The sequence below is a fragment of the Mus musculus genome, chromosome 6, assembly GCF_000001635.26.
Source record: "Mus musculus strain C57BL/6J chromosome 6, GRCm38.p6 C57BL/6J".
NCBI lineage: Eukaryota > Metazoa > Chordata > Mammalia > Rodentia > Muridae > Mus > Mus musculus.
In genome coordinates this window covers 38,441,836-38,458,531 of record NC_000072.6, presented here as the reverse complement: position 1 = coordinate 38,458,531, position 16,696 = coordinate 38,441,836, and the positions used below count along the sequence as shown (strand labels likewise).

General features: G+C 38.9%; 1 protein-coding gene across 1 annotated transcript in view; it reads right to left on the bottom strand.

Annotated features, from left to right (window-relative positions):
* Nucleotides 1–16,696, bottom strand: part of Ubn2 (ubinuclein 2) — a 78,839-nt gene that overhangs the window by 54,232 nt on the left and 7,911 nt on the right. The window contains exon 3 of the mRNA NM_177185.4: nucleotides 5,561–5,662. Coding sequence (NP_796159.3) covers nucleotides 5,561–5,662 — 102 coding nt within the window. The remainder of the gene's footprint in view (nucleotides 1–5,560; nucleotides 5,663–16,696) is intronic.

Here is a 16,696-nt window from a genome sequence, read left to right as displayed (position 1 = left end):
CCTCATGACTCCTTTGCAGGCAGGGAAGGCAAACATTATTCCTATTTTACAAGTGGAAAACAGGTAAGAATCTATCCAAAGCCAATTTGTGCCTTTAGTAAAGTCACCAGCCAACTCTCAACCCATTTGCTAAACCAATCACTTCTTCATGAGGGAAAACACGCACCCGCATACTCAGGGCAATCGTAAGTGCTCTAAGCCTTCCTTCTGTTGGGCTTTCTACCCTACCTAGCACTGCTCAGCATAAACTCACAGGTATGTAATTGAGCCATCTAAGAACAAAGTTAAGAGGCAATGAAACAACTTAAGATATTCTAGCTCTAAATCCTTTGCCAAGACTAACAAGAACTTAGGCAAATCTCTCAACATTAACTTCTGGAAGTTTCACATGCTCAGTCCTTTACAGTTTAGAAAAATAAAACTGAGACTGATTTTAGGCCTTTCAGTAATGAGGTAGCAGAAGACTATAAACATCCACTGGGAATAGATGATTTTTAATTTGGAAATCTTACTGACAATAAATCAATACAAGCAAGGTATCCTTTGAATAGATAATAATTGTCTTAGATTTGAATTATAAAAAGAACAAGGTGCCTTTTAAAAGATCAATGACAGGGCTGGTGAGATGATTCAGAGATGGCTGCTCTTCCAGAGGTCCTGAGTTCAATTCCCAGCAACCACATGGTGGCTCGTGGTCATCTGTAAAAGGGATCTGATACCCTCTTCTGACATGCAAGTGTACACGTAGACAGAGCACTCATACCTAAATGAATAAATCTTTAAAAAGTTTTTTTTTAAAAAAAGATCAATGACAAAAGGTTACTAACTGTACAAATTAACATCTTATACCTATAAAATTCATCCTTATTAAAGCAACAGCTTTCCAATTTTCTTCAAACTAAGTAAAAAAAAATATGATATATCAAAACCCAGCATATACATACACAATGAAAATGAAATCATCTATGACAGACCCTTTTCCATTTGATTTTGATTTTTTTTGTGTGTGTGAAATATTAGTGAGGACTAGACAGATGTCTCAGCAGCTAAGAGGACTAATTTGCAGAGAACCCAGACCCGATTCCTAGCACCCACATGGTGGCTCGAAACTGTACCTCCAGTCCCAGGGGTCTTGTCTTCTTCTGACTGCTGCAGATTTCAGGCATGCATGTTTTGCACACAGTTATACACAGGTAAAACACGCATACAGATAATTATAAAATAAACTACTAGTCATCTGGTCTAAATTGGTACATGATTCATATATCAGATACAAAACTAAGTTGAAAATTGCTTTATTCAAGTATTAAAAATATTAAATGATTGCTGGGCGGCGGTGGCGCACGTCTTTAATCCCAGCACTTGGGAGGCAGAGGCAGGCAGATTTCTGAGTTCAAGGCCAGCCTGGTCTACAAAGTGAGTTCCAGGACCGCCAGGGCTATACAAAGAACCCTATCTTGAAAAAACAAAAACAAAAAACCAAAACAAACAAACAAACAAACAAAAGAGTCAAAACTGAGCCAGGCAGTGATGGCACCTTTAATCCCAGAACTTGGGAGGCAGAGGCAAGGGAACGTCTAAATTCAAGGACAGCCTGGTCCACTGAGCGATTTCAAGGACAGCCAGGGCTACTCAGAGAAGCCCTCCCCTCCACTAAGATTGTTGGAGCTCCCAGAGATCAGGGGGCAAGAGGGATAAACAGGCAGAGCACAGAGAATTTTTAGAGAGAAACTACTCTGTATGGTCATAACAGTGGACATATGTCAATAAGTATTTGTCTAAACCAACAGAGTCTATCACACTAGCAGGTACAAACTATGAACTTAGGTGATAACAGTACTGACTAGGTTCATCATCTGTAACAGGTGCACCAACCACCATGATGCAATATGCTGATAGTAAAGGAGGCTGTGTGTGTGTGTGTGTGTGTGTGTGTGCACCAACCACCATGATGCAATATGCTGATAGTAAAGGAGGCTGTGTGTGTGTGTGTGTGTGTGTGTGTGTGTGTGTGTGTGTGTAGCCAGTGGATATGGAAGCTCTTTGTACTTTCTGTTCAGTTTTGCTGTGAATCTAAACCTGTTCTAGCCAGACATGGTAGCACAGGAAGATCTCAGTGAGTCTGGGGCCAGCCTAGTTCCAAGACACCCAGAGTTATACAGTAAGATTCTGATGCAAAAAAACTTAAAAAAAAAAATAGCTGGGGGTGATGGTATATGCCTTTAATCCCAGCACTGGGGAGGGAGGCAGAGGCAGACAGATCTCGAGTTCAAGGTCAGTCTGTTCTACATTTCAGGACGGCCAGAGCTACCCAAAGAAATCCTGTCTCAAAACAAAACAAAACAAAACAAAAACTAAAAACCCCAAAACCTAGAAAGAATTAAAAAAAAAATGTGTTCTAAAATACAGTATTAACTTTGAGAAGCTATTTAAGTAAAAGTATGGGTACATGCAACTGCCATGAATGATTTCCTTTTGGGTAAGTCAGAATTTTAAATCTACATATTAGCATTGTTACTAATGTTTGATACTAGTTAATACTCTTCACCATATTTAAATTTATGTTATTTTTAATCTCAACATAACTTTGGGAGAACACTGACACATGCTTTCTTGATCAAATGTCAAATTAGGAACTAATATAAAACTGGAACCTTGGACTTCTTGGAGTTCCAAGTAGCAGTCAATACTCTAGATAGAAACATTCCAATCTTAACTTGCCAATTGCTAAGTTTTAGTAATGGTAAGTGCTCTCTACTCTAAACAACTGCTAATATGCCTTGCAAAGAAAGCACAAGTAACTTAGGAACATGATGTCCAGTGTGCACTGTGCTGACAATCATTCCAATCACTCTCACCAGTATAAGCTCCACCTGTCACTATATATGCAACAACTGCTGTATTGCCATGCAAAAGCTATACTAATTTACAAATCATAAAATATTTAAGTACCGTTATTAAGTACTGCAAAAGATATGATAATCTCAAAGGATATCATAATCCTAGGCATTAGAATAATCTAATACTCAGATAAAAATGGAAGAACATACACTTTACCTACTACAAAACACGGCAAGCCTTAATTCATGTACTAAGACAGAGCACTAATAATTCTTGTTGTCCCAAATTTCATCTTCCTTTTATAAAAGAAATTGGATGCTAGAGCTAAGGTTGCAGAATTTGGTCAAAACATACTGGTGGTAAAGCCTTGTGCTTAATATACCACTACTGTAGTAAGGTATACAATAATAGCAACAAACTAAATAGTTTTATAAGTATCTGCCAAACTAACTTTCACTCTAGAGCACCAACCTTTAGGACTATTTTATAAGTCATTCCAAAATGGCCTCCAGAAGCTTGCTTCAGGACGGAAACCCCATGATCAATAAATTCCACTGCTAGCAATCTGCCTCAGTCATATTATCTGAACTCTATAAAGTATTCTGAATATATGTTTATTCAAGTAGATGAATGCACATGAGATGCTCAACTACCTGCAAACACATAACCCTGAGAATTAAAACTATTTTTACTAAAATCAGTAAATAATATACTGTAACAACCATTAAAAGCAGTATATCTATACGCTAATACATACTACTAGAAGATGTTGAATTTCAAGAAAAGAATATTTAAGATATATATATAATGGTAATATTTGTTTCTTTTTTACAAGGATATACAGTTGAATGTTAATTTCTCGATGACTACAAAAAAGTCTTATGTTTACTTCTTGGTGGGGGACATCTGGGGAATACATTACCTTGTACTCACTATCCATCTTGTGCTTTGTTGCCGATTTAGCATCACTGATTTATGTATGTATGTGCTGCATGTGTGTGTATGAGGGTACAGTCCCTTGCATGTGGGTATGGAGGCTAGAGGTCTATCTATGTCGGGTGTCTTCCTCAGTCTCTCTTCATCTTATTTTTTTTTTTTTTTTTTTTTAAAGATTTATTTATTTATTATATGTGAGTACACTGTAGCTGTCTTCAGACACTCCAGAAGAGGGAGTCAGATCTTGTTACAGATGGTTGTGAGCCACCATGTGGTTGCTGGGATTTGAACTCCGGACCTTCGGAAGAGCAGTCGGGTGCTCTTACCCACTGAGCCATCTCACCAGCCCTCTCTTCATCTTATTGATCAGTCTCTCATTGATCTGTCCAGACTGCCTGAATGGCCAGCCCAAGGATCTATCTACCCAGTACTCGGCACTTTTACATGGGTGCTAGAGATCCAAATTCAAGTTCTCATGCTTGCATGGTAGATACTTTCCAACTGAGCCATCTCCCCAGCATCATAAATGATTCTTTTAAAAGCTAGAAAAATAAAACCAAAGAAGTCCTAATAACAAAAAAATTTCTTGTTTAAATCATATACCCAGAAATTGTAATTCAATAGGTCTTAGTTAAGACAAATATATCGGTGGGCTGGAGACATGGCTTAGTGTTAAAAGCACATATTGCTCTCACAGAGGACCCAAATTCAATTCACAGCACCCATATCAGCAGCTCATAACTATTTAGAACTCCAGCTTCAGGGAGCTAACACCTCTCTGAACATCCTAGGCTCATACACAAACACAAATAATAAAATTTTACAAAATTAAGAAAGCCTATCAATGTTTTCTACCATTGATTAAGCTTAATATAACCATTTTCAGCATTTGGTTAGGACATTATTCCTTTTCCCATGTATGAGAATGAATGCATGTGCTTGTGTACAAGAGAGGGCATGTGCTTATGTGAGTCCATGTACTTATGTGCTTATGTGCTTAGATAGGGTCTCCTATATCCCAGACTACACCCTCAATCTGTTATGTCTCAGGAACGACCTTTTGCTCCTGATCCCCCATCTCTACCAATGCTGGGGTTGACAGTATATAATACTGGGCCTTTGTCCTGTTAGAAAACTTTACTTCTCAGTGTGGGCAAGGAGTAATGATTTCTCTGGGAATTAATGCTAACTATGCATCTGAAAATAAGCAACCGATCAAACTCAAAATATTCTTGAAAGACCTGGAAGTACAACAAACTACATACAAGTAATGGCCTACTATCTTGTTGGCAAACCAGGACTTGCTGGCCAAGCTCAGCCTAACAGTTTGTTACACAGCCTGCCAGAATGAATTTTGCATTTTTTAAGTGATGGGGATAACATCAAATTAAATATTCTGCGATGCATGAAAATTACATGAGTTTAAATGTTATAGTCTATCAGTAAAGTTTTACTCTTAACGTTGCCACACTAATCTACATACATGCTCTCCATGACTGCGCTCATGCTAGAGCAAGAGAAGAGCTGTAAGAACACCATATGGCCCACAGTCGACAATATTTACCACATGGCCCTTTATAGTTTGCCAAAACCTGGCCTATGACAGCAATATAGTAACAACTTAACAGGAACAAGCCAACATTACAAAAATGTAAATCTACAGTTAAAAAACCTTTGAGCTATACAGCTTTAAAAAGCACAAATAAACATCCATGAGATATTTTAAGTAGCCTTGATGTTTACTGCCAAGAGCTTACTGCCATATTGAAGATATATTACTCACAGCCTCTGAGTTATCAATAAATGGATCTGTCTCATCATAGCCAAAGCCTATATCAATTAAATCTTGTAGCCGATCCTTCCGGTGTTTACGGGCTTTCCCACCCTGCAAAGAAGAGATACGTTAGACTTATTCAGTACCTGTACTGTTTCCATAAATATATAACAAAAAGACCTGTTAGAAAAATTCACACAATTTTTACAGAGAAACCCTCTGTAGACAACTGGATCTCCCCATACCTTGCATGTAAAGTGCACGAGTGACTGCTTCTTCAGAGTAGAATAAACTGGACAAAGTAACTATAAGGTAGAAAATCTGTCAACACTTCTTCAACCACATAGTCAGAACTAACAGTGGGAAGTCAAATTGATGGCATCTATCTTTGACATATTAAAAATTACTTTTCAACTCTGCGGTCTTCCTGTCAAAAGTCTGTAGCCAGGAAGTCTGTAGCCAGGGGCTGGAGAGATAGCTCAGTGGTTAAGAAGCACCGACTGCTCTTCCAAAGGTCCTGAGTTCAAATCCCAGCAACCACGTGGTGGCTCACAACCATCCGTAATGAGATCTGATGCCCTCTTCTGGTGTGTCTGAAGACAGCTACAGTGCACTTAAACATAATAAATAAATCTTTAAAAAAAAAAAGTCTGTAGCCTTTGTTGAGCCATAAGGCTATAAAGTCAGTGTTCTGCAAAGCCATCATGGTTACTAAAGCCAAGGAAGACATTAAAAGGTCAATCTGCTGGACATGGTGGCACATGCTTTTAATGAAAGCACTCGAGAGGCAGAGGCAAATGAATCTCTTGAGTTCAAGGCCAGCCAGGTTTACACAGTGAGTTCTAAAATAGCCAGAGCTACCCTGTCTCCAAGAAACAAACAAACAAAAAAAAACAAAAAACAATCAATCTAGATCAGCCAAAGGAGAGAGCTAACCCTGAAAGTTATCCTCTGACCTCCCATATGCCATAGGCATGCAACTGTGACTCATGTGTACAATAAATAAAAAAAAATCTTTAAAAAATATTATGTCTAATGTGTATGAGTGCTGCCTGCATATGTATGTGCATGCACACATGCCTGGTTCCCCCAGAAACCAGAAGAGAACACTGGATTCCCTGTAACTAGAGTTAATTATAGGTGCTGAGAACTAAACTGCATTCTCTGTAAGACAAACAAGTGATCTAAAATTAACCACTGAGCCATCTCTCTCTAGATCTTTTTTTATTTTTTAAGACTTTTAGTTTTGTGAGTACACATGCTTGTACCAGTATGTGAATATGTGTGTATATATGTATATATAAATATACACACACACATATATATACATTCACTGTATATACATATGTGCATGTGCACTGCATGCATGCATATACATACATACATACATACATACATACATACATACATACATAAAGTGTAGGTGCCCTCAGGAAGCAGAAGAGTGTATCAGATCCCCTGGAGCTAGTGTTACAGAGTAGCATGCTATCTGATATGGGTGCTGGGAATCAAATTCAGGTTTTCTGCAAGCCACCAAGCCATCTCTCCAGCCCCCAAAACCTATTCTTAAAAGCTATACTTATATGTTATATAACTGTACACATGGAATGCATGACTGTGAAAACAAGTGCATACAGTAACTGGTGGTCAGATCAGGTCTGTTGTCTAGTCTATTCTTAAGTGTCCTCTGCCAAGGTCCACTCTCCAGTTTTGATGGCTGCAGTTATGTGAGGCATGACCCCTATGAGTATCTAGCTGGGTGATGAGTACAAGAGTCTCTTCTACTGTATTAAACTTATGAACCTATAATTATTTTTAAATAAAATGTTTCCAAAACAAAACAATGGCCAAACAAACCAGTTCTTGGAGATTGCATTATTCAAGTTACACCTCACTTTGACCCTGGCTAATCACAGCATAAAGAGCTCATTCTTTTTCTTTTCAAGATTTATAATTTATTTTATTTATATGAATACACCATCACTGTCGCTGTCTTCATGCACACCAGAAGAGGGCATCAGATCCCATTACAGATGGTTGTGAGCCACCACGTGGTTGCTGGGAATTGAACTCAGGACCTCTGGAAGAGCAGTCAGTACTCTTAACCACTAAGCTATCTCTCTAGCCCCTAAAGAGCTCATTCTATCTCAGTTACAAAATGTTGCTCACACTCTCAAAGTTTCATATAAGCTTGGGATAAGTACTTTAAGCTGGCAGTAGCCTTCCTCTGGTACCAGGAAAACAAGTATATGAGATCTGCTTCAAAACCTCACTTTGAATATTTACATTTACAGATTCAAGCTCCACTATGATTTTTTTTTTTTCTTTTTTGAGACAAGAGTTTCTCTGTGTAGCCCTGGCTGTCCTGGAACTCACTCTGTAGACCAGGCTGGCATCGAACTCAGAAATCCACCTGCCTCTGCCTCCCGGGTGCTGGGACTAAAGGCGTGCGCCACCACGCCCGGCTAAACCTTTGGAAGTTACTCTGAGAGTAAGCACTGCCTTAGAGACAGTATTTATCATTCAGTGTAGTCTTTTTCTCCCTTAAAGTATCATTTTCTTTTCATTTAGTTTTTATTTAAAATTGCATTAAATGTAACCATCTTTAAACACTAGACTTAATTTGCATTAAAGTCAGCCCTGTGAGAACTGGAACTAAGTTCTCTTATTCTTTCTGCAAAGCTCACAGTGACTTGGAAGAAACATGTTGATAGACCAGATCCTAGCTTCCTCTTCTTCCTCCTCCCTCTTCACAGGAAGAGGAGATGGTTCAGGGATGCTTAAAAATCATAGAGGAAGCCAGGTGGTAGTGGCGCACGCCTTTAGTCCCAGGACTTGGGAGGCAGAGGCAGGTGGATTTCTGAGTTTGAGGCCAGCCTAGTCTACAAAGTGAGTTCCAGGACAGCCAGGGCTACAGAAAAACCCTGTCTCGAAACCCCCCCCCCCAAAAAAAAACAAAAACAAAAAACAAAGGTTAATTATAAATAAATACTGTTTGCCATACATACTGATATTGAAACATCTAACCTGTCTCAATCTATGTCCGTCTCCCAGGAAAACAACCTCAATGGGAACAGTTAATATATAAAGTGGGAGCCAAGTGGTGGTAACAGATCCAGCAGGCAGATCTGTGTGAGTTCAAGGTCAGCCTGGTTTACAGAGTGAGTTAGACAGCCAGGGCAACACAAAGAAATCCTGTCTTCAAAACACAAGCAAACAAAAAAAGAAGTATGTTAAAACTTTTTAAATTCTAGTAAGAAATATGTGTGTGTGTGTATGTGTGTGTGTGTGTGTGTGTGTGTGTGTGTGTGTGTGTATATATATATATAAATAATTTTTTTGGTCTATAAAAACATATTTTAAACCAGTACTTAAGATTTCAAAGTATCCACTAAGGGTTGTAGCTTAGCTCAATGGCCAAGTGCATACTTAGCATATGTGCAGTCCTGGATTCTATTCTTAGTAGTCCTCCTAACACATGTCAGGAATTAAAGCATGAAAAGTGTGCCTGCAATTCCAGCCCTTGGGAGGCTGAGACAAGACTGAAAATTCAATGACACTCTTCTACACAGTGAGTTTATGAAAGTAATATGATAAAATATCAGAAATGATTTAAGTTCGTTTAAAACTTTTATTTTTATTTTATGCCCCTAAGTGTTTGCCTGCATGTCTATAGGTATACCATGTGCATGCCTGGTGCCCACAAAGTCTAGAAGGGTCCACTGAATCCTCTGGAAGTGGAGTCCTGGACAGCTGTGAGCTGTCTGTGACACTGGTGATAGAAACTGAGCCCAGGTCCTCTGCAAGAATAGCAGTGCTCTCAACCACTGAACCATCTTTCCAGCCCCCAGAATTTAAGTTCTTACCCCCAAACAACTAAAAGCAAAGATAATCTGATTAAGAAATTTACCAAGCACATAGAACAAGCCAGCCTTTATAGACTGTATACTACTGTAGCCAGAAGAAATGTAAATTCCATGACAGTTGTATGGAGTCTTTTATAACAGATGACCTACTCAAGTCTTTCCTAAGATATTTATATTCTTAGACAAGACAAATGCAACTAAACACTTGTGGGAGCCCCTGAGTAAAACTACTTGGCTACCACATGGGGAACAAACCCAGTTGAACTAGAAAAAAGGGCAGTGATCTCAATGTCACCAGTTCATGGAGGCATAAAATCTGTATTTAACTCCCCTAGTTATGTAACTAGACCATGATGACAGCAGCTACTATTCACATCAGACACTAAGCACTTCCATCTTCTATTTCACATTCCACAAATGAGAACACACCAACGCTTAGGAAGGAGAGTTAACTCATGATTACTGTGGTGATTTGAATAGGAATGGTCCTCATAGACACATGCTTGAATGTTTGGTCATAGGGAATAGTACTACTAGAGGTATGGCCTTGCTGGAGGAAGTGTGTTACTGGTGAGCTCTGAGGTCTTAAGAGCTCAAGTCTGGCCAATGTGTCACAGTCTCTCCTTGCTGCCTGCAGATCAAGATAAAGAACTCTCAGCTCCTTCTCTAGCACTATTTCTGCCTGCATGCCCACGTTTCCCACCATGACAATGATAATGGACAAAACTTCTGAAACTGTAAGCCAGCCCCAATTAAATGTTTTCCTTTATAAAAGTTGTTGTGGTCACAGTGTTTATTCACAGAAATAAAACCCAAACAAAGACAGTTACAGAGACTTAATGTATCTAGAAAAAAAAAGAGAGATGTTACAGGGCCTGTGGGGGTCACTTTTTAGAATTCAGTGTCCACATGGTACGTCTCTACACAGTACCCATGGTTTTGTGCATAGTGTACTTAGCTAGCTAGCAAGATGGCTCAGAGGTTAGAGACACTTGCACAATTCAATCCCCAGACTTTACTCAGGGCAAGAGAAACATGACTCCCAGGAGTTGTCCTCCTCATCTCCACATGCATGCTTTTACCTACTCTGGATCACACACACTTCGATACCTGATAATATTAAAAGTGCTAATAGCAAGTATTAACAAGGATGTACGCAAACTAAACTTCTATTTCACTTGTGGAGATACAAAGGGATCTAACAGCCCGGTGTGAAATCTATACTTATAATCCCAGCAGGAACAGGAAGATCCTGAGTTTGAGATTAGCCTTGGCTATATAGAGTAAGAGAGTGCCTCAGAAACAAACAAACCAAAACCATCCACACATACATACACACATACATACATACATACAAACAAGCCAGGCATGTTGGCATGTCTTTAATCCCAGCACTCAGAAGGAAGAGGAGGATGTTTGTCAGTTTGAGTCCAGCCTGGTCTACATAGGGAGCTCCAGGACAGGCAGGACTACATAGAAAAACCCTGTCTCAAAAAAGGAACAAACCCAACAGCCACTTTGTAAGAAAGGGCACAGTAGTACGTGTTTGTAACACCAGTGCAGGGCGGAACCCAGAGCTCACTGGCCAGCCAGTCTAGCCAAATGCAAAAGAAGATCCTGTGATCCTCAACAAAATGAGGTTCTCTAGCCTTCACACACACACACCCCTGAGAGCACACTTGAACACAAAACAAACACAAGCATGCATACTACATGAAAGAGTGCACAGTAAAAATGTATGTCTTTTTCCTTTTACATGTATTATTCCTGTGTGGGCCTACAACACACATGTGGAAGCCTGATGATAACCTGTAAGCATTGGTCTTCTTCTACCATGTAGGTTCCAGGGATCAAACTCAGGTCATCCAGGTTTGGTAGCAAGTGCCTTTTTTTTTTTTTTTTGGTTTTTCGAGACAGGGTTTCTATATAGCTTTAGCTGTCCTGGAGCTCACTTTGTAGACCAGGCTGGCCCTGAACTCAGAAATCTGCCTGCCTATGCCTCCCAAGTGCTGGGATTAAAGGCGTGTGCCACCACGGCTGGCTTTTTTTTTTTTTTTTTTTTTTTAAAACATAAGTTATCTTGCCAGGCACTGGCGGTGGTGATGGTTCGAGCCTTTAATCCTGGCACTCAGGAGGCAGAGGCAGGTGATCTCAAAGTTCAAGCAAGGCCAGCCTAGTCTACAGAGCCAGTTCCGGGACATCCAGGGCTACACAGTGAATCTCTGCCTCAAATTGGGCTAATCCTTCTGCCTCAGTGCTAAAATGTACATTAGTATAAAATGTCTGTGTGACTTCTTTGGAGCAGTTTTATGTATGGTAGTGTAAAATTAAATGTGGGGCCTAGTAAGATGGCTTTGAATGTGGCTGTGCAGCCATGTCTGATGACTTGAGCTTGGTCTCTGGAATTTACAGAGTAGAGGAGAGAAAATAGCTCCTATATGCTGTCCTCTGACCTCAACATGAACAGAAAACAGAAAACTGTATTTTATAAAAATAAATAAAAGCCTCAAACTCTGAAAACAGTACAATGTCCTTCGTGTGATGAATGAATAAAACACTGGAAGACCCACTGACACATGAGACACATAGATGACTCTCAAAGACCACGTTAAACCAAAGCCCCACACAGACAGGGTTCATTTACAGGAAATTCTAGAAATGCAAAAACCTACAGAAACAGAAACAGCCCAGAGATTGCCAAGGCTTGGGCTAGTGGTAGAGGACTGTCTGCCGAGATACAGAGAAACCTTATGGGGAGATAAAACTGGCCTACGCCATGACTGCAGTGGCACTTACAGACTGCGGTGCCTTTATTAAAACTCACTAAGTTGCTCAATTAAAATTGATAGCTTGTAATTAAACTATACCGCAATAATTCTAACCTTCAAAGCCTGTCATTCAGTTCTTTCTTCTTTACTTTCCTTCCTTCTCAAACTCTTCCTTTTAACTTTTAAATTTTTGCCAGACCTGGGGTTAAACTTAGAATTATTATTTCTACCTCAAGTCTGTCTCCCACAAACCTTTGCTCACAGATTTAGTCACACCTCACTTCCTTTCCATTATAACGCCAGGTCTAGAAAGCTGGACATTATTTTTACCTAAATGTATCCAATCCCTTGGCTAACCTCACTTCATGTTTACCGTTACTACGTCTGATAAATAGTTCAGACATACCACTTCCTATAATCTCCTGCTTCAGAAATATGTTACTATAAGACAAATCCAAAGGCCTTAATATTTACAAGTTCAAGGTTTTCTACATGGAATGTTCAATTGCCTATCCATCTTGCTCTCATAACTTTCTAACATAAACCTTTTGGTCCCTTGAAATCCCTTCCTAAGCACATGCGCTCATCTTTCCTCATTTTTTCCCTTTCTTCGGACTCTTACCCCTCACGGACTCTTATCTCTCTCATGAATCTGGGGGACTTTTAAATTTTTCTCTAGAATGCTAATTAAAGTCACAACTACACACAACCACAGCCACTGCTCATCAGATACTTTCAGGGCACAAGGTACAATTAGATGAGTATAATTTTCCTTGGGAAATCTAAAAACAAAACAAAAAATCCGTAGTCTGTTGTGATGAGCAAATACAGAAGACCAAACAGCTTATTGGTAATTAGACTTAGGACCATGTGTGTCTAATCAAAGTTACCAGCTTGTTGCCATTAAAAATGACTGTTGTTAATTGTTAGTGCTCAATAGAGCAGAATCGAGTAGTACTGTTAAATAGGTGTAAATCCTTTTAAGTGTCAATTTTAAAGAGATAATCAAAAAGAGCTAACTAAAGCTTTGACTATTATATTAATCTGAAACCTCACAAAAATCCTATCAATAAAAGCATCAAATGATATAAATACAAACCATATAACTATGATCAATCAATGCTAATAGCCATTAAAAAACAAAAGGTTATATATAAGGACTAAGAGAAACAGTTTGTTAAGTCTTATTTAAAATTCAGGCTAATCACAGAAAGGACACTATGAGTGTTTATTAAACATCTAAGGGCCAACGATGACGGCTCAGTGGTAAAGACACTTGCTGCCAAGCCAGACAACAAAGCTTGATTCCCCAGAGACCTAAAGTAATAGGAGAAAACATAAATTGTCCTTGGATCTCCACACATGTAATGTGAATATGCACATCCAAATACACACCACAGAAAATACATAAGTATATCATTTTTTTAAGTTTAAGTTGTAGAGACGGCTCATGCAGTAAAGTTAAGAACACTTGTTGCTCTTGCAGAGGGCCCTGGCAGTTTGAGCCTAGGACCCACAAGGTGATTTACACCCATCTGTAATTCCAGTCCCAAAGCTGGAACTTGCTATGCAACCCAGGCTGTTCTCAAAACTTGTAATCTCCCTATCTCAGCATCCAAGTACTGAGATTACAAGTGTGTACCACCATTTCTGCCTTGGAACAACACATTCAACAGACACCCAAAAGGAACATATGCACTATGAATTTTAAACATTAACATTTACCTAAAGGAATTCAAGACAGACTGGCAATGTGCCCTCCCTGGTAGACAAACCTATTTTGAATCAGTATCTTTACTGTGCCCTATGACACAGTCTTAATTCATAATTTTCCGAATCTTTTTATACTGTACAATTCACACATTAAGTAGACCTTAAAAAATCAGAATTTACTTCCATCTTGTTACGTCTCAAATGAAGAACCCTTTTAAAGTTCTCTTTCTTTCTTTCTTTCTTTCTTTCTAGAGAATTTTTTTAAACATATTTTATTTATTGTATGCATGTGAGTAGACTGTAGCTGTCTTCAGACACACCAGAAGAGGCATCAGATCCCATTACAGATGGCTGTGAGCCACCATGTGGTTGCTGGGAATTGAATTCAGGACCTCTGGAAGAGCAATTGGGTTCTCTTAACCACTGAGCCATCTCTCTAGTCCCTAAAGTTCTTTTTCCAAGTACTCCTTCATGATGACTCAGTCATTAGCACTGAGTCACTTAGTACTGGCTTAACCTGATAGTCAGTATCTCAAGCCAATGCTGAATGATTCCATCAGTAAACTGAAAAACAAACAAGCCATTCCTAAGACAGGGCCCCAGTGCCCCAGTGACAGTGACGGGAACAAAGTATCGACACTCACTCATCATGTATTGCCGACAGAGCAAGCAGGACATTCACTGATAAGACTCTGGTCTTAACAGCCAGAAGAAAACACCTTGGTTATAAAGCATCTCAGTTTCTACTCCAGTCCCTTAGAACTATCTTTGTATATCCATGCTGATTTCAACCTTCTAATAAAAAGCCTACAATTTTAAATCAACGGAAACAGTTACCAGCACAGAAACATTAACACACACTTTAATAACCATTACTTATAGGTGTAAGATCTTCCACTTGTCCTAAAACTGGTGTTTCACAATATATCTGCAGGAATTTAAAGAAATTGAAAATTTATCTAGGTCAGAGGCCACATTATAAAAATGGCTCAACAAAGCAAATGATCAGAATTAAACAAAAAGGTACTTTTTGAGCAAGGATTTCTTTTCCCTTTAAGACTACCCACCCCCTTAGAGTTTTTTTAAAAAGCATTTATGATTTTAATATATATCTGCAGGAATTTAAAGAAATTGAAAATTTATCTAGGTCAGAGGCCACATTATAAAAATGGCTCAACAAAGCAAATGATCAGAATTAAACAAAAAGGTACTTTTTGAGCAAGGATTTCTTTTCCCTTTAAGACTACCCACCCCCTTAGAGTTTTTTTAAAAAGCATTTATGATTTTAATATACATTCAACCCTTGATATTATGGATTGGTTTCAGGACCCCTAAAAAATTTTAAAATCTCTGAATGCTCAATGGCTGTTCAAATATCCTGTATAAATATTATAGTGCATATATATAACCCACTTATATCCTGCAATATACTTTATCTCTAGATATTTATAATAGCTAATGCAATGTTATATTGTTATCAACCTGTATTGTTTAGGGAATAATACTAAGAAAAAAGTCTTCCTTTGTATAATACAGGTACACATTTCATTCTCTTCTTTTGGAATATTTCTGATTTTCAGTTGGGTGAGTCCATAGAGGCAGAATCTACAACTATGGTGGGCTGGTTTCATACTACTATTTTTTTATTTTATTTTTACTTTTTGTTTTGTTTTGTTTTTGAAGACAGGGTCTTTCTATGTAGTTCTGGATGTCCTGGAGCTTGGTGATGTAGAACAACTTGGACTCACTAGAGAGGCACTACATCTAGCCTGGTTGCAGACCACTGTTAGTTTAGAACACTAAATTTACTCATATTTCCATTTTATGAGTAGAACGATCTTAACAAGTTTGCCCAAACTCTACCCAAAACTTTAGCAAGCTGAGTCTTAAGTACTATAACCAATAAAAGGACAAAAATGCTCTAACTTCTCAGGAGTTATAGCTCACCAGTGAATGATATCATTTCTAAAATGATTAAACACAAGCCGGGTGTGGTGGCACACGCCTTAAATCCCAGCACTCGGGAGGCAGAGGCAGGAAGATTTCTGAGTTCGAGGCCAGCCTGGTCTACAGAGTGAGTTCCAGGACAGCCAGGGCTACACAGAGAAACCCTGTCTCGAAAAACAACAACAACAAATGATTACACGCTTTTGTAATAGTCACTTCCTAATGCCATCCGAGGGAACTGTTCAAAGTATTTTAAAACTTATTAAGTCACTCAACACAATTTTTATACTTACTAAATTATTATTTTTTTTTCTGGGCATGGTGACACACAACTTTAATTCCAGCACTTGGCAGGCTAGTCTATGAGCTCTGGCCAGCTAAAGCTACATAATAAGATCCTGCTTAGATAGATAGATATGATAGATAGTATAGACAGACAGACAAAAACCATTTTTACATGTATTTTGTTACTTTGGGGAAGGGGCATGTGCATAGCATGGTGCACACATGGAGGCTGGAGGACAATTTGCACAAGTCAGATTTCCTATCATCTGAGTTTCAGGACTCAAGCTCAGGTCCACTGGGCTCAGCAGAAAGTGCCTTTACCTGCTGAGCCATCTTGACAATCTAACATTTGTTTTATAGTCTATAGCAAAATAAAACTCAGACTTTTTAGAAACATGCACAGAAAAGAGAGGGGGGAGAAGAAAGGGACAGACAGACACAGAGAGGAAAAAAAAAAAAAAACCAGACAGAGACAGGCTCTCACTGGGTTTTAGCCCCGACATGAAACTCACTGTGCAAATCAAATCTGTCTGGCCTACAATTAGTTGTGAGCCTCCTGCCTCTGT